Raw genomic sequence first — 19,721 nt, 5'->3', positions numbered from 1 at the left:
TTATATTCGCTGTGTGGACACTAGGGTTGATTTGCTCACATTCAGCTATAGACCCAGGTTGAGGAACGTCGTCCTTATTAGAGCGAACTGTGTCTAGGTGACTGTGATCGATGCCGTGGGGTCTGCGACTGGTGTCTAGAAGAAAGCAATCTACACCTCATCATCAGTAGCTTGCTTCTAGACGGCGCTGCGACCAGTGATGCCAGGGGTCTTGTGTCCAGTGCCTTCTGTCCGGAGACAGAAGACTGCTGCGCCGTCATGGCTATCAGGTCCAGCTCTGCCACCTCACTCTCCTTCGCCGGGGTACTCACACTCACTGGGCTCACAGGCGCTCTCTGCAGAGCCGCCGTTGACAGGCCCGGGGACCATTGCACTCAACGCTCCTGCGGGTGCGAAGGATCAGCGTCCTTGCCCATAGGCTGCACCGTAGGCGAGCGCCCTCTGTCCACCCTGTGTTTCTTATGGGACACCGGAGAATGGCATCGGTGCTGAGCCACCTTTTTTGTAGCAAGTGTCAGTGCCGAGGCTCCTTCTGCGCTGAGGTCATCTTCAGCACCGGATCCCTGATGGACGCCGGGGCATTGCACACCGACATGCTCGGTGCCGGGTCCGAGGTTGCACCCAAAGAGCTGCCTCCATGAGGATCTGCTTTAGGCACGCACTCCTCTCCTTACAGCTCCTTGGGCGAAAGCTCTTATTGATCCTGCAACGATCTGTCTGATGCGACTCTCCCAAACACTTTAGGTAGGAGCTGTGCAGGTCGCCTCTCGGCATTGGCTTGTGGCAGGATCCGCAGGACTTAAAGCCTTGGGCCCAAGGCATGCCCCGGAGCCCTGGTGAGGGGAATCCCAGAAACAGGGACACCCCTTAACACTACCTACATTTATCTACTGTATAACTACAACAACAACATTTGACTAACTCTACTATCTCTAACTATTTACAGGAACTGCTACAAACAACACAGGAGATGCTTGCAGAAGCAAGAAGACTGAAGCTCCAACGACCATCATAGGAAGAAGGAACTGAAGAGGTGGCGGGTCGGCAGGCCCCATGTACAGCACCATGGAGGCGCCACTCTAGGGGGCGCCTGCACCAACCCGATGGGTGCCACTGGGGGAAAAGTTTCCCGATGACTGTGCACGCAGCATGTGCACACCTGCTTGGAATCGACATGAGCAAGCATTTGAAGAAGTATTGGAAATAAAACCCCTTGCCCCTCAGATCTGGCGGAATCTCTTCCACTGCAGCTATTTTTAGGAGTTGCAGCACTTCTTGAATTAAAAGTTGCTCATGAGAGGGGTCCCGGAAGAGGGACGGGGAGGGTGGGGAACATGACGGTGGAAGGGAGCTAAAATGGATAGAGTATCCCAGTTCTACCATGCGTAGAACCCATTTGTCTGACGTGACTGGTTCCACACATGGTAGAAGTGGGATAAGTAGTTGGAAAATAAAAGAGGTGAAGAATCCAAGGTCCAGACTGGTATGCTATCTCCAGGCGCACCCTCAAAAGTTGTGCTTCTGGATTGTGGGCTGCTTCATCGATCCTTCGCTGTGGCTGGATGACGCTTGATAAGGCCTCCTCTTATTGTTTCTGCCTCTCCTTCAATTAAAATCCTGCCTCTGTTGAGGTTGGTAGTAGCATGGAGGTGGCTGATGTTTAAAGTGACGTCTCTATGGTGCCGGTGTATGCAGGCCCAGAGATTTGAGGGTGGCCCTAGAGTCCTTAAGACTGTGCAGCCGTGAATCGGTCTGGTCTGAAAATAAAGACCGACCCTCAAAGGAGAGGTCTTGCACAGTTATTTGGCCCTCATGTAGGAGGCCCGAGGCCTGTAGCCACGAACTGCGATGCATTGCAACTCCTGAAGCCATGACATGGACTGCCGCATCCATGGCGTCCAATGCCCCCTGGAGCAAGGCTTTAGCTGTTGTTTTGCCTTCATCTACCAGGGCTACAAATGCCTTCCTGGCGTCCGGGGGAAGAGAGTCCGCAAACCTCATCATGGCCCCCCAGGTGTTAAAGGAGTATCTACTTGATAGGGCCTGCTGGTTTACCACCCTAAGTTGCAGGCTGCCAGTGGAATAAATTTTCCTGCCAAAGAGGTCCATTCTTTTCACAGCTTTGGCCTTCAGTGTGGATCCCTGGTTCCCCTACCTCTCCCGCTCATTTGCTGCAGCGACGACCAAAGACCCTGGGGACGAGTGAATATAAAAATACTTGTAGTCCTTAGCTGGCACAAAGTATTTTCTTTAGACTCTTTTGGCAGTTGGGGGAATTGAAGCAGGGTTTGCCATAGTGCCTTCATGTTTTTGTCAGTGGTTTTAACCAGGGGGAAGGCAACCCTAGCGGGCCCTGACGGTGACAGGATGTCCATCATCAGCTCCACTCCTGCTTCAGAGACTTCCTCCACCTGGATCCCCAGGCTTTGTTCAACTTTGCAGAGGAAGTCCTGGTGGGCCCTGCCGTCCTCACCGGAGTGAAGCCAACCATGTCTCATCCTGCAATGAGGAAAATGATTCCCTCACTGGGACAGTATCATGCCCTTCTGCGCATTGTGGGTCTCACGGTGCCGGGCATTCCTCCTCTGCATCGGTGCCGTCAGCATCTATCTCGGTGCCAGTGCTGTATTCGGTGTCATGCACTGGTTCCTCATAATTTGTGCTGGTGCCGGCCTCAGATCTCGAAATTGTCTTCGAACAACAACAAGATCAGAAAGATCTACTCCCCAAGGCCAGAGACAGAGATTGGGCTGACTGCAGGCTTTGGGCTTGATGGAAGGCCCAAGGGGTCCAAAACGGCCACTGAAGAAGCCACAGCATGGAGTAGGGGTGAGACATCTCCCAGCTCCGGTGGCCTCCTCTGTCCCAGTGCCGACTCCACTACGAGGCATAGGATTCTGCCTCTGAATCTGATTCGGTGCATTTGTTCCTAGGCGACCAAGGTGGTGCAGTGCCCCATGGTGCTGGGGCGACAGCTGGCAGGACATCATTACCGGTTTCCCTGCCGACGGTGCTGTGTGCTGTCTCAGCACTGGAAGCGCTCCCTCCGATGGTCTTTCATGTGAGAGCAGTGGCGGTAGCTTGACGTCCTCAATGTGCTCCCTGGCTGCTTCAAAGGTCTCCAGGGTAGATGGTAAATGCAGCTCTTCCTCCTCTATTTCACTGGTAGGGGGACTGGTTGGCACCGGATTCAATGCACCGTTCTGCAGGGCCAGAGTCAACGGTGCTGCAGAAGCAGGGAGGGTGTTTGGGTGGCACGGCACAGGTCGTACTGCACTGGCGCTTTTATGCCCAGAAGACTTAGGTGTGGGCGAATGACCCCATCCGTGCTCTTCTGCTTTTTCTGGAGAGTGACAATGATGCCCCCGGTTTCGATGAAGTCTTTAGTGCCAGTGACACCTTGCAGTGCCGAGGGTCTCTTGATCGAGAGTCCTTCCTCAGCACCATGTTCCGAACTGATCCCGGTGCACTCCTAACTGACGCTAAGGGGCTGGGCCCCAGCTCCGACTGACTCGGCGATGGGCATAGTGCTGCCTCCATTAGAAGGAACTTTAGCCTCTGGCTTCTTTACTTCTGTGTGCAGGGATGAAAGTCTGTGCAGATTTTGCAGCACTCCTTCTGATGCGTCTCCCCAAGTCGCTGAAGACACTTTGTATGTGGGTTGCTCTTCGGCATAGGCTTCTTTCAAGCTCCACACAGTTTGAAACCAGGGGACCAAGGCCCTTGGGGAAAGAAAAGGGTAACAATCCCTTTAGGGGATCCGACTAATCTAACTATTATAAATCTAAATACTCACTAACCACTAACACTTAATTTTAACTATTTATAGACAACTGAAAGAGAAAACACTGGAAGAAGGATCTTTGCAAAGCAAGACGTGATAGTTCCTTCTTACCGCCTGTGACGGTTAGCTGGAATCTGAAAAGGTGAAGGGTCGGCTGAGTCCTATATAGGGCGCCGTGGAGGCACAACTCTAGGGGGCTCCAGAGTATGCTACCTTGGATACCACTGTGGGAAAAACCTTCCGGCAACTGTGCACGTGGTGTGCGCACACCTAATTGGAATCGACATGAGTAAGCACCTGAAGAAGAATGAAAGTATTCTTAGTCTTATTTCTACAGTGTGAAAGAACAGCTCTGTCCCGCGTCATTGGCCACTCTTTTTCAGAGTGACTATAGAGAGTCTTTAGTGAAAGTCTCCAGTGCAATCCAGCCCAAAAAAGAACCAGCAGGATATTAACAGAAAAGCTAAACTTTCAGAGAAATAGTTGAGCAGAGTTTGACCAAAGCAGCTCCAGTTCCAAGAAAAAAAAAAAAAAAGGAATAATTCTAGCCTTTATCCTAATCTTCCTTCCTATTGAAGTATGCTAGGGATTTGCCACACACCACAGTAGTTCTTGGAAACACTAACTCAGAGGAATTTCTGGCTAATGAAGAGATGAGAGTAAAGAATCAAATTAAGTCATATTCATCACAGTCAATATGGATATTAATTTTGTGAAATATTATGAAATTCAAGCTTGAGGAACAAAAGATCCTGTATTCATTGTGGAACAGGGAAAGACATACAGACTGTCTTGAGGGCCACTTTTCCTCCCACTGACCACTACACATACCACCTATTCCCATTTGCAATTGTACAACATCCATGTGGCAACCACAGCAACTGCATACTTTTCCAATATTACTTTTCCAAGTATTTATAGCTGTGAATGCAATTTACTAGCTGGAAACAGGGAGAAGGAACCATCACCAAGCAAAAAGTCCTCCACAGACCACCAGAACGTGCTTTATGGGCCATATTTTGAGATCTTCTACTACAGAAAATATTTAAAATGCTGATGCATCTAACTCTTGTTCTTCAGCTATAAATGATAAAGATTAAAAGAATTACATCCCAGCATGACACCTGTTCCTGGATTTAATTTGATTTAAGAATTCTGAGATCTATTAAAGGAACTAATGAAGCCTGAAAAATGCTTGTATTCTGGAAGTAATTGTTGTGGCTTGTGAGAATACATATTCACATATTAAATTTATGGAAACATCTGTAGATAGTGAAAGAAAGATTAACGGATATTTTATATATATAAATAAAAATGTTTGTGTATTTCAAATTAATGATACATTCAAGTTTTATTTTCAGATATAACTTTCAGGAGGCATTATTCTTTCAAACTTGACTCTGTAGCTTTGTAATAGACCTACTGAACGTCAATTTCCATTAGAAATCTAGCTAAAAAACACACTTTCCAGGTAAATTGCAAAAGATTCTTAAAAAACAAAAAAGGCTTTATTAGAAATACATTTATTATAAACATCCAAAGAAGAATTAAATCTCTCATGTATCTATCTATTAAATAAAACAAAAAACTTTTCATAAACAAATTTAGGTCCAAAGTATTTTCTTTCTTCTTTCTAGCCAACCTCAGCCACTTCAGGGCTATGATTTTCCTGAGCACTGCTAAAAACCAACCCACTCTTCCTAGAAGGTATAGAAAAATAACTGCAACTGCAATGTTCCTACATGCTTATGCAAAAAAATCACAGTTCCTCCTAATTCTGGCAAAGGCATTCACTTAACACTGACATTTAATAAGCTGGATGTGTTCACCTATAAAGTAACAGCTGTGCTTAGTTTTAAAATGCTGTATTTATTTAAACCCATATACATTTATAGCTTCCAAGTCTTCATTTCCCCTTTCCAAAAACTGGTGCCAATTTGGATCCTTTGTACTTAATTTCTGCATTGAATAAGATGGTTCGGTACCGTAAAGCTGAACTAGAGAAGGCTTCTGATTTAAGGTGACAAACAGTTTAAGTTTGTAACCGCTTTTGATTTTTATCGGATGATTAAATATGCATACACAGAATAATATTTAAATAATACTGGTTCATAACTAACCTTTCTTCCTATAGAAAACTGACTTCTGCCATCTTGTGGCCAAATGACCATATGGGAACACAGACATGCCTTTTGTTCTGCCTAACTACATTTTATTAAAAAAAAAAGAAGATTCCACAGAGCAAAATATTTTATTTTTAATTTTAAAAGAACAAATTAGGATTTTTTAAAATTGTATTTCCCACTTCCAGCCTTCATCAACTTCCTGCTAAAAGCAAGGGCTGAGGATGCTGCTTTGCTAATATTTGGAGCAGAAGCGGAAATGCAAAAACCACCTGCAACACTGTATGTGTGTGTGTCTGTTAACAGCAGTGTCCCTTCCCTCTACTCCCTCTCCTGAGGGCTTAATTTGAAGAGACTGCTACTGCTGCTAGTGGAGCAATGAGCCTGCTGTCTGATTAGGGGGCATGAGAGCAGAAAGACCAGTGGCTGTGGGTGCAGGAAGGGGCTTGGAGAAGAAAGGATGCCAGACAAAATTACTTTCCTCCATTTTTCTTTTTTTTTTTTGGCTGAGCATAATTTATTGCAAAATTCACATTGAGACTTTTACATTGAGACTTTTCATTTGGTTTCTGGTCAAAAGGCAATTTTTTTTTAATTGTGAGCAAAATCTTTTAGACATTTTGAGTTTTGTAAAAATTGAGGAAAAATACAATTGCTATACCTTCCTTCTCTGGATTCAAAATGGGTTTTAGTCCTTTAATTTTCCTGCATTTTTAAATGAAAAGGGCTTTAAAAAGCCTCTATTTAGTTGCTTTAAAGACTTAAAGTAGAATGTGTGTTTAAACCTTCAATGCATACTTTGATAAATGTGCACTTATGACAGAATAATCACATGCACAGTACATTTCTCAAAAGCACAAGCACTCAGATTTAATAAGCTTTCCTACTGAGTATGCACAGTAGCAATGCTTTAGGTCATTCATAACTATTTTTTTAAACCCACTGTTATGGATTTAACCCCAAGTCCTATTACTTTGATGAGCCTAATTGTAGGCATAGAGATCTTCAATGAGGATGATTTACAGAGCCAGTTTCAAATTTCTGTAAATAAATTATTGAGTTACATAGCTTAGTGAGTTGCATAACTTGATTACATATTTGTAAGTATTAAATCCAAAAGGTATTTGTTAATACAGTGTTAAGATTTCAGTTAAAATTTTAAAAATAAGGAATGCAGAAATTAAGGTACCTACAGCAATGTTAACTTTGCAAATATTGCAAATAAGAGTATTTTCAATTACTATTCTTACAATTATTATTATTATAATTGCTACGTGTCTTGATTAACATTGCCACAGCAAAGTTAAATTTAAAAAAACTAACATGAATGTCATATTTAACTGTGAACCCTTAAGACTGCATGTACAGAAGTTTTTGCATTTAATTTTGCATTATTTATTATATATAATCCAGTTGTAAAACACATTTACTTATTTGCCTCAGTAACAATACGGCAATAATCTACCCAGATCATGTTAGCTAAACATCAGCTTGACCCCACAGTACATATGAAATACTCTCTACATAATACTCTTATCAATCATAAACAAAATTATATCTTATACATCACATTTATCCATAGATGATATAGCACTTTATATTAGGAACGGATCATTCTATATTATATATTAGCGGGCTCCCCACCTCAGAACAGGCATAACTGGTACTGTGCTATTCTCTTCATCTTCTCCTGACTTTAACTTCGCTTCATTATTCAGTCCATAACCTCTCTTGAGAAACAACATGTGCTCATGCACATGATCCATCACCCTCTGCTGCTATAACATGTACTTTTTTTTTTGGCAGAGACTGGGATTAACATCATTCAGTAAACTAAAATCATTTGCATATTGTAAAGCTATTGGCTAAGAAAAATTAAAGTAAGAAATAAATATTTGATCCAAAGAGTTCTGATTGTTTATGTACAGAACTGAGTGATTCCAACAATACTCTGCACTCAACCAAACAGGATTAGAACCGTATACCCAGAGACCTTTACATGCATATAAACACCTGGATATTGTTTAGGACTCAGCTGTGATAAAAACAGAATATCAAATATAGAACTTTACAAGTGTATGAAGAGCAAAACCGAGTGGTAGGCTTCAGTGCCTGTACTTTAATATCAGAATAGATGCTAAAAGACATAGATTTACCTTGCTGCTGTATTACTTCAGATTTATTTCTCACGTGAATGACTCGGGAGCGTACTGGTTCAACCTGCACAACCTTTGGGCTGTGCTTCTGTATAACAGATATTAAAACCATGTTATAAATTCTGACTTTTATTAAAAATACAGTAAAAACAAATGCAGTTTTAAGAAATATTTACTTAGCGCTCTGAATTGCTAAAAGATTAGTAAGTTTTTGGTATTCATTTTAATTTTAAAAGAATTCAACTCTAAATTAGCCTTTTGTAACCATTTATTTTCTCTGACAACCAACTGCATGGCAAACTGTTCTCTGATGTGATTCCCACATAGTCAGTAGAGATGAAAAGGCACCATTTACAGCTGAAGACACAGGGGCCCTCAATTCTTAATCCAGGGATGTGGCAGGAACAACTTGCCAGGGGTTCCCTTGTCTCATTCCTCTCCAACAACTTCCTCTTCCTCCCGTTTACAGGAATTGAAGGGTCTTGGAGAAAAAAATTCAACTGCTTCCTCTAAATTAGAAGCCCTATATGGAGTGAGAAGTTTCCTTCCTTGAACTAGTCTTTAAGACCACTTCCTGCAATCCTCCTCAAGGCCCATCTCTGCCACAATGCTTACAAGAAATCAGTTAATGGCTAGGCTGACGGGCAGACAGATCAGAACAGTTCACTCTTATAATAAAAAAATGCAATGTATATACAAAGTAACATCACCTCTACCAACACCCTTCATATGTTCATTGTCTCCTTTTATTACAAGCTCTTTAGAGTAGGGACTGTGGCATAGAGCTATCCAGTTAGAAATATGGAATGCCTGTAAGATATGCAGAGGCACAGGGGGAAGTAGATTGTAGAGACATGCAGACATACAGAATTTAAGGATTATCTGAGTAAAATGCTAAATCCAGTTTAATCAGTTACATTTTTCATGTAATAGTTGAATAAAAGCATTCACTGAGAGTTCCTGTTTCCCTGGGAATACTAGTGGAGCCATGTTTTCATATGTATTTGTTCAGCATATGTATTGGGGGCCCAGTTTTGACTAAGGCCTGTGGATGCTACTGCAATATAACTTTTAAAAATAGTAATAGAATCTTCCCATCTGGATTTTGCCTGGTTTTTGCACCTCAGGCTCATACACTTTAGCCAGCAGAGGGTCTCTCCAGAGGACACAGAGGCAAAGCAGTAGCGGTATCTTGCTCCCCAAGGCTAAAAGAAGGAAAGGTAAGGAGTGACCTGTTCTTGTAAAATCCCTGCTTTATTGCTTAGAGCTAAGACACTCACTTCAGGTGGACCCTCACAGGTATTGTTGCTAAGTGCTCTATGTAGTACAAGATACAAAATTAGTCTCTGTCTCTTGAGAAACCTGATGACTGATGGGCCCAGAGAAGAAGCACTTACTGGAGGTTCTGAAGCTAGTCAGTACCAAGCTCTCAGATGCTATCTACTTTCTTTAGGTATCCACCACCTTATCTGAGTGCCAGGTTACGACAGGGTTAGCAAAGGGTAGGCCAACACAGCACTGCAGCAGGATCAGGTCTCCTTGGCTGACCTGTGGTCTAGAAGAGTCTCCAGTACCGTACCCTCACCTGCCACATCATTCTGAATGGCAACAGAGCTCCTTGCTCTTTGATTTCAATGGCTTTTTGCCATTTTGTGCAAGGCCTCACATACAGCAGTGAAGCCTGATATCAAAGTTAGCCCCTTATCATCAGCCTGACAAAATCTTGACAGAGAAAGTTTCTGAAATGTTACCCACAAATTTTTAGCAGAAAGAATGACTAAAAATATATAATTGACTAGGAAAACGTTTCTGCCCTTGACAAATAATAGGGGATGGAACTTACTAAGAATTTAGGGCTCTCCCTTTCTTCAAATCTAAAGCTGCCTCTGTCTCTACCAATATCATGGTAATCTCATCAGTTCGGACCTCTTGGCCATCCATGTGTCTGAGATGATCATTTAAGCCAATAAACCATAAAAGATAGAAGGCCCAATCAGGAACATGAGATAAACCTTTTGGTCACTGCCCTTTCCCCAAGATTTGTGTGTTAATCCAATTTAAAGTTAATTAATATAACCACCATCTGAAAAGATTTTATTAAAGCAGGAAGTTACATCATAATGAAAAAGCAAGCCAGATGAAGATTCTTTTAGCAGACATCGACTGCAAGGTCACTGAGATCATAGTGTGTTAATCTGATATAGCACAATAGTATTTAAGTGTGCCAATTTAATGCATTATTCATATTTTAAAAAAATATTTTAAAAATTCAACTGAATTCCAAACACAAATGAAAAAATAAATGATAGATTTGTAATATACACAAACATGCACCCAAGGGATATGAACGAGAAAATGTGTTTTAAAAATATATTAAAAATGAACACTAATGAAAATATCAAAGTGACAGTGAAAGAAATAACCATGATGTGTAAAATATGTTAATTATATAAAAATATTCTTGCTGTATGAGAGCATAAAAACATTTTGCAATTAACTGACTCTGCAAGAATTTAACAGTGCATCTGTGGCCTCAGGTGGATTAGTTTAAATTTGCTCTGACCAAAAAGACCAGAATAGCACAAATAATTATTGTATTGTGGGACATTCACTCATTTTAAATTGTTTTCATATCAAGTTTATATTTATCTGGTTTCCAAAACCCTTTTTTCCTGCTTCTTGATTTCAACATTATTTGTAGGAAAGAAGTTAAAAATAGGAGAGGAGTTTATAGCTTCACAAACACATTTTTAGCTAACTGGATAAAGATAACATGTCCTCTTTTCAACATGCAGTGCTTACAGATGAAGCCCTTAAGAACTGCTCAAACAGCATTGCAATAAATACATCGGAGCACAAAAATATAAAAACAAAAGGTAGGTAAGGTGCATTTCAGATATTGGTAGAGAAACAATATGTGTATGAGAAGTACACACATAGTATGCATTGATTTTAAACACACAGAGATGAGCTGAGTATATTAAGAAAACCATGAGCTGGATCTGAAATCTAGCCACTAGTTTTTGCAACTTCTTTGTTGGATTTATTTTTAGATCAAATGAGAAAACTGGCTATAGTGAAGAGAAACATCAAATAACTCAATAGTATGAGCCAAACCCTCCCTTCAGCAGATTAAGTGAAGAGGGACAGACAGGATCTTTCCCTATCTCCCAGAGCACCCTGGGCTATTACCATTTCTGCCACCCAAAACCCTCCTTACAGCTGTGGCTGAAGCTCCCACCAAGCATTAATGAGTGGGTTGCAGGGGGCGGTGCAGACCCTTCAGGCCTTTCCTCTCCTGTAAACAGAGGCAGAACACTTCTGCTGTCTTTAAAGCACTATGGGCCCAATCTGATATCCATGTAAATAAGTGATAGACTCCCATTGACTTAAATGAGCATAGGGTTAGGCTGTGCATAGCTGGGAGGAAGGATGGGGAATGAAATAAAGTGGAGCCAGGGTTTGAGCCCAATAAAGAAAATACAGAAAGTAAATAAATTGTCCCAAAGCTTCCACTTGAATATAAAGCACCTGTTTTTATATTGTGGGATAGACACCCCACCCCACCCCACCCGACACACACACACACAACCTTCACAAGGTCACAAACAAAAGTCAAATAGGACACCAGCTTTAAGATGTCAACCGCAGTCTGAGCATAAAATCTGACAGAATTAGGCTTTAGTTTATATTGCCTAACCATTTACAAGCAATGCACAAAAGCTATGCATATTTTACCTCAAGGAGATCTTCTGATAGAGACGCTGCTAGTCTGTCATTTGCTTGTGCTGTTTGAGGAGCAGGGTTTGAGTGTGGCTGAGATTCCAATTCAGCCATGCTCATTGGACCATGACTAATATCTGCATCTCCAAGAACTTCTGCTGAGATTATAAAACATACAAAAACATTAATAGGGAAGAAGAATCCCTGATGAGTCCAAATTGGATCCACAGTCTCCCAACTACCCCATGTTTATTGAGGTCGGGGTATGGGAACCTTATCTAGCCTCATCGATGGAACATTCCATAATGGAAAGAGTGATTCTCTCCCTATCCATTCTCTCCCCATCCCTATCAGTAGAGCTCAGATTAACAAGGTGGTGACTCTTTTTATTTCTCTGTGCATGTACCAACACCAGCGCTCTCTGTACAGTGTTGTGACTCGTACAGAGGGTAGTAAGGGTTTTTTTTTTAATTTTTCAACGAGAGAGATTTTTTTTTTAATTGGTATTTAGAACCCCCAAGGCTTTCAAACAGTACAGAATAATTTTAAAGCACGTAACATTTTAGGCATAAACTAATTGACAATATCCTTTTAATTTTCCTTGCTGAAAGGAGAAAGAAAAAATCTCAAGGGAAGTGAGGGAAACAGTTTTATGATTAGATTTCTAACATGGTAGACCTTAATGGTGGCTTCTGAGTTGTTACAGTTCATCATGTCACTATGTGCTTAATGAGCTTTATTCCTCTTAATGGAGAGATTGGAAAGACTTCTTCATTAAAGAGTTTCATTTTACCGTGTGAATGAACAGAAACTTACAAACAGTAATTGAAAAAAAGAAAATAATTTGCTATATAATCCACACAGTTTATCACATTTGTGCAGCCTGTACGTACATGAAACATCTTTATGAAAAGTTTGCTTGATGTTCATGAACTAACTTGATAGATCACAGTTATCCCACCAAAACTAAAATACTAGTCTGAAACCTAATTAGTGTAAAATATCGCTCTTGGGCAAAGATTTTGTATGCCATATTTCAGACTGTAGCTAATTTTTATAGCCGAATTATTAAGCACTGAATACAGAGATATATAATGGAAATGTTGATAGTCATTTAACTATAGCATGGTGAGTTAAGTAGGCAACACTATAATTTCTAAGCTCTTGGAACAGACATCGAGTTTCTATTACACGAACAAAATCAAGTCACAAGACTGAAGATATATATTTATGATCTACAGTAATCTAAGATATACCCATAACAAGTGAGTGACTCATTTTGATGGAAAAGTTGAATACCTATTGTAAGAGGATATGATTGACAATTCATGTCTTTCAGTATGTACATGTAGCATTATATATGGAAACATATGACCCTTTACAGTCAGGTGATGTAATAGTTATTTAGTTTTACAGTTAAATATAATTCTTATGGACTCTACACTGTAGGCACTGAGACTGTAAGAAAAATGGCATTTAACCCTAGCTGTTGACAGACTGATGGATGGATCCACTCACACAACACATTGAGAATACTGAGGAATTAGTTGAAAAGTGGCAACAATTCAAAGATGATTATCAATAGGTTCATTTTTTCCTGGACAAGCTTATTTTACATTGAACAGGTTCTATGCTGTCTTTGGTTGTACTGCCAAAGCTACTAGGAAACAAGACCTTTTGTTCCTCCTTAGTACTAAAATACTGTTTAAGTCAGAAGTAGGCCCCAGCTTTCCTACAAGGTTGTTTTCTTAGCAATGCTCTATAAATAGCTTTGCTCAATGTACAGTGGCTTCAAGGACTGTTAATCTAGCACTTATGATAACTAAATTCACCCTTAAAGAGCACATCAGAACAAGGTTTTGTGTAAGGAAAGAGCTATTTGGCACTATTCCATTTCATATTGTATAATCCTTTAGTGAATACCACATGTCATCAACAAGATTGAAGACGCTGCTTAAGACACACCAAAGCATTCAGACTCCACCCTGCCAAGATGGGAAACTCATAATCCAGACTGAGGTAAAGAGAGGTGCCCTTGTTTTTAGTTACTGGAGATGGAAAAACTGGAAGCCTGATGGAATCAGTTAAAGCCATTGTCAGCATAAATGAAAAATAGACTTATAACAACTCATAACGAACAACTAGTTCTCTAACTTCATTCCATCTAACCCTTCCTCCTATGAAAGGTTTCAGAGAGGAGGACATGGTCTTATTTTCTCCTAGTAGGAGGATTGGGGGGAAAAGCAAGTGCAACTACATTAGAAAAATGACCAATTATTGGCAACAAACGTCAAGGAAGTGCCCTCTTCCCCACTCGGCTTGAAAATGTTTTAGCCACTAATGTAGGAAAAGGCAGTTTTCAATAACTGTCAGAGACAATATGCAAGACCCTTCATCCTACTAGGTGGTGTTCAACACTACGTGCCGAAAATGTGCTCAACACAATCCCAGTCTGTCCGCATTACATTCTGACACATTTTCAATCCCATCATGGTCTCTAGTAAATAACACAGAGGAAAGTTCATGTTCTATCTTATACCTGTAACCCTGTGACACTCTCCTGGTGATGGTACACGGGGGGATTTCTGTTCAGTAACCAGGCCAGCAGGCTGGTCCATATAAACTGAATGGCCCATGAGGATACTTTCTGCTGCTCTAGTCAGTCTAGGCCTTTGGCCTTCACTAAGTTCTCCAACACTATTATCAGAGTCCTAAAGAAAACAGAGAAACACAATCAATGAATCACAAAAGATATCTTCCAAATTATGTAATACCATTCAAATATTTTTTAACATCCATGCACATCACTTTATGCTACTCGTGCTGTATAAAGAAGACCACAAACTGAAAGACTGACGTGATCACTAGGTGGAATATAAGAACTACTTTTGCCATTGGACTGAATGGAGCTATGAGCAATGCAGAGATTACTTCCTTGGGGATTGGTTTGCCAGAGGAGCTAAATCTGAGATGTATTGTTTTAAATAGAGAACCTTCAAAAAGTTACTATTATGCACATCTCTGTGTTATAACCACCAGAAGTTGTCTAGATCCTGTGACATTTGGAGCATTTAAAAGATGGCGAGTCTGTGCTGTTGCAGTATGCCAAATTAAAAGGTTCATATTCAGCGAGACTTTGATACGGCCTCAATGTTTCTCCAGCTTCTTGAACCTAGCTGGATGATGAAACCAGTTAACTCTCTTCTATGCAGTATGAAACAACGTATTTATAAGGTTTTTGTGTATGAGGAATCAGGAAAATAATTATCCTCTTGTGCTAAAGCAGTATGATGAGTATTTTGTTCCTAGCGGCAATCTCAAATATGGGAAGGTATGCTTGTGCTAGCACTGCCAGAATCTGTAGAGGCATTTGTTAGAACATTGTGTGAATAGGCTGAGCAAAGAGTATGGGACAGACAAAGAAAAGCATATTAAAGATGCATTTGTAATTACCAGTGCTAACAAGAAAGTGTCACTATGATTACAGCTGGAGGGAGAGCTGATACTACAGAAAGCTCTTCAAATAGTTCACCCATCTAACCTCATTAAGCAAACAAAATAAAGATCAGGGAACAGCTAAGGAGATGGGTGAAGTGGTTCACTGGACAGTTCAGGCTAAGCAAGATAGAAAGAAGAAATGGGATATGTTCCAGGCAAGTCACAGAGAACAAGAAATTGACCTAAATTCAGGTATTTCATTAGTTATGCGGCAGTGTCCTCCCAAGTTCTCTCCCTCTCTCCAGCCCCAGCCAGGACTGTGTAATCAGTTCATTCATCTTTTTACTTACCCAAAGTTGTCAATTCGCTGCAGATTTTTGTATTGAAAATACCTACCTGCATTACAGAAATATTACTTGTCTAAACTCTTAATATAGGCTGATAATTATGTTTTTCACTATCCTTTAACTTAAAATAGATTTTTTTGTTCTTCTTCAGGTCACTACAAAAGGAAGTGAGGTTATGGCTACACTACATCTTAAATTGACCTAAATTATGTCGCTTGGGGGTGTGATTAGCCACTCTCCTGAGCAACTTAATTTATGCCAATTTAAGTGCCGGTGCTGACAGCGCTATGTCAGCAGGAGAGCTTCTCCTTCCAACATAGCTACCGCTGCTCGCGGGGGCTGGAGTAATTAAGCCGATGGGAGAGTTCTCTCCCAAAAGCTTAGAGCAGCTACACAGAGATGCAGCTGTGGCCTGTAAGCTCTCTAGTGTAAACATAGCCTGAGACTTAATTAAGTGTATGAAATCTTCTGTCACCAACTAATCCCCAGATCAACCCCAAACCATCCATCTGGTCACGACTGCCATAAACTTCTTGCCCTTTCAAAATGGCCAAAGAGTGGCCACACATTGCTGGAATACTTCTAAATGCTCACACAGTGGAGTCTAGGTATATGTAATGTTACGTACAGCAAAAAAATTGTTTATAAATGGAAGAGAACTTTCAGTACTTAAAAGCATGGAGTAGAACCAGCAAAAGAATCAGAGTTCGCCACTGAAGAATTTTCTTCCAGTGGCAAGAGGTTGGATAAAACTTTTCATGTTCCTGTAAGCAAACACTAACAAAGCAAAAGAAAGTTCAGATTTTTTCTTCTTGGTATCAAAAAGTATCATTTCAGAATGCCCAGTATTTTTGCTTTAATTCCAAATAGCAATGAAAAGAAAATAAGATACCTCAGAGTGGTAAATTACTTCTTGTAAAGCAACTGGTGCCAGATTTAGTTTAGCAAAAAGAGAGAGAACTGGATCTCTGTGGTATCCCCTATGGGGTCTTTTCATGATTTGTCCTTCACTGGGAGGATCGTAATCCTAAAACAAAAAACAAAACATTTTTTTAGTAGTCAGATTATCCTTAGTGTGGAGTTTAACTGTACATTATTTTTATACAGCAGCTCCATCTTACTGCAGTTACCAATATTAAAAACTTTTGTAATAAAAGTACAAGCACTTCATAACATGGAGACTGGCAAGCGCAGCTTCCTATCACTAGCAAAAGAAGAGCACAGTATATTAAGAATTTTGATACACAGGATCTTAATAGTCTGAGACAGAAATGACCTATTACACCATAAAGTCCTATCCCCCAGCAAATGCATAATATAACCCAGATGCAGAATCTGGAATTTAAATTCTTAAAGCTAATGTTAAAGTTATCGAATACACAGGTTACGGAAAGAGATTCTATACATTTGACTATAATGCTTAGATTATCCAAAAGTATGTACTACACTGGTTCTCAGCCAAAAGGCTAAGAATGGAAAAATATAGATTCAGATTCCTGAATCATTAATCTTCAGAAATGTCATGTGAATAAACACTGACATGGAAATACTTCTATTTTTTCTGTATGTTCACTGCAGGCTTAAGAGGAGGACTGTCTCCACACGAACTCTTCATTCCGATCAAAGTAGAGAACAAGCAGGTAACAGCATTCTCAGGAAATTTTTACTAAACACTCCCTTGCAGGCAGGTGTGACACCCTGTGTCTGAAAACAACATCCCTAAAATCACATATTCACCAATGTTATATAATTACGATATGTTCTGTACAAAGTATGCCTTGTTTGGTATTATTTTAAAAGCCCTGATCTGCTGAACATTAATATCTTGTCAGATGGTATATCCTACCATTGTATGTGAAGTATGAAACATTGTTGAACATGCTACTAGAACACACTGAAAGGTGGGAAACTCCCACAAATAGCCTTTTAGGCACAACAATGGAGTGGCCAGACAGCATTAATGGCTCTCTCTCACCCGTTCAAGAATAGATTCCACTACCAGGAATTGTTTACAGTGGAGGCTTCACTGTAAGGTGCACGTTCACAATGGGGGTTGACTGACCAATGAGGATGACCCCACAGGTCACAAGCCCCAATTGTTCTAGCAAGCTGGAACAGACTATAAAAGGGGCTGCGTGACATCATCACTTGGCTTCTCTCTCTCTCCCCAATTCAACACCTGAAGGTGAAGGATCATCTGGAAGACAAAAGGACTTTGAAGGGGGAGGGGAGTCCCAGGCAGGGAAGGTGGCCCAGCCTGCATTTAAAAAACTGCTTGTACCAGCTAACAAGGGTGAGACATTGCTAAGTCAAATACTGGTAGTGTGTAGAACTTAGACTGCGATCTTATGTTTATTTCATTTGGTAACTACTTTTAATCTCTTTATACTTGACATTTATAATCTTTAAAATCTATTTTTCTGTAGTTAATAAACTTGTTTAATGTTTTATCTCAAACGGTATGTTATTTGATTGAAGTGCTCTAGAAACCTTAGCTCAGTAACAAAAGCTGTTGCACGTCTTCCCCACAATGAGGGGGAGCAGACTTATTAATATAATCTTGGGGATCCTTTTGGTGAACTTGTTGGAAATTGTGGGGGGAGAGTGGGGGGGGGGGGCGGATAACTAACTGTCATTTTACTCTTTGGTGGATTCATATAAGGCACTCATATAACTCAGGTGGATGTGCCTTTGCTGTAGATGGCTGTGTAAGTGTAGCTTGCTGACAGCATCACAGAGGGAGAGGCAAGGCAACCAGGTTAACATTCATGCGATCTAGCTGGGTGTGGTGCTCTGCATGCTATTGGGCTAGATGATAACAGCACCTGGAGGGGCTTGGTGCTTGTCACTAGCATGGTGCTGTGACTAGGGACAGCCGAGGCTGAAGGGTGAAGTGGGCACGGCATTCCCAGTTTTCCAGTTGCACCTCGGGATACCCCGTCACAGTAAGTGAATGGATATTTAGCCAGCTGCATGAAACTGGCAGGATTGATAAGCAGATGTTGCCTTTACTACAGAAAACCTGCGGTGGTGAAACATCAACTCTGGCAGGTAATGCAACCAGCCAAAATCAGATTCCCCTTTTCTCCGAAATAGCTAAGCTGCTAGTAATTTTTCCCCTCTCTCTGGCTAGGGTGTGCAATTGGAGGGGTATGCCCTCACACATAGGCTGCTCATCAAGAGGTGCCTGCTTCCACTCCCATAAAAAGGAGTATTTTTTGCAGAGCACATTATTAGTCTATATTGCAATATCTTCCTTCTACAAGCCATCAATCACAGTCATAAAGGGAAAGTCCTAGAGTTTTCTGAAGGAAAAAATGTCTAAAAAATTGTGAACGTTTTGGTTTGGAGAGCTTACATACCAATGGACCTAGGCAAGGGGCAGCCAAAGGGGTTTAGCTCAGGTGGGGTCAGGTGAAGCGGCTTAAAACTTCACTAATACGCTTAAGAATTTAAAACTGAAAATAATTAAAAGTTGCCTCAAAGCTGAAGCATGCATTTAATGTTCTAGACAGTTTAGCTTTAAGACACCTCCCCCACAGAAAAATACAATGTACTGAACATGCAGTAAAATACAGCCTTTAGGCATTCACAACTTGCAGTCTACTGGACAGATTTGCTTCAAATGTGATTTGTTTTTTAAGCCTGAAAGAGAATCAAGTCATAAAAGAAAACAACTCTGAAGTTTCTAGTTTCAGAGATGTGAGGTATGAGAGTGTAAAGTTTTTGATTGGAACATGTACTCAAAAAGAGGAACCTGAAAACTGTCTCTGCACCACTTGGTGATGAAAATCCTAGAAATATCCAAACAACAGTGATCACTGGGGCTATGCACATGCTTTCTTATGGATATGAACATTTAGTCCACAGGGAAAATTTCAAACAGCTTTAATGCTCTGTTGTAATGACTTTAACCTTTTTTCCATTGGCCAGGCAAGCGGTCCAGCATGAGAAGACTTCAATCCCAAATGTGAAAAATTGCACCTGGTTTTCACTATCAGACTGAACAATTAGATTCTCTCTCTTAGACACTCCCTTTCAACCCCCCCTCCTTCCCGCAGCCAATTACAAACTATATAATAAATATGAACAGATTGAAAATATGGAGCACAGGAATAAGCCTAAAGAAAAGAACTGAGATCAGGGAGAC

General features: G+C 40.8%; 1 protein-coding gene across 3 annotated transcripts in view; it reads right to left on the bottom strand.

Moving 5' to 3' along the window:
* Nucleotides 1–19,721, bottom strand: part of KIAA0586 (KIAA0586 ortholog) — a 117,092-nt gene that overhangs the window by 28,511 nt on the left and 68,860 nt on the right. For all 3 annotated transcript variants that reach the window (XM_067554875.1, XM_067554873.1, XM_067554874.1), the window contains exons 28-31: nt 16,464–16,598; nt 14,326–14,497; nt 11,802–11,944; nt 8,064–8,151 (exon numbers count right to left, since the gene is read on the bottom strand). In XM_067554875.1, coding sequence (XP_067410976.1) covers nt 8,064–8,151; nt 11,802–11,944; nt 14,326–14,497; nt 16,464–16,598 — 538 coding nt within the window. The remainder of the gene's footprint in view (nt 1–8,063; nt 8,152–11,801; nt 11,945–14,325; nt 14,498–16,463; nt 16,599–19,721) is intronic.

The sequence above is a fragment of the Emydura macquarii genome, unplaced genomic scaffold (genome assembly GCF_026122565.2).
Source record: "Emydura macquarii macquarii isolate MOO-44397 ecotype Brisbane River unplaced genomic scaffold, CSIRO-AGI_Emac_v2 contig_1551, whole genome shotgun sequence".
Classification (NCBI taxonomy): Eukaryota; Metazoa; Chordata; order Testudines; family Chelidae; genus Emydura; species Emydura macquarii.
This window is presented reverse-complemented; position numbering and strand designations above follow the sequence as displayed.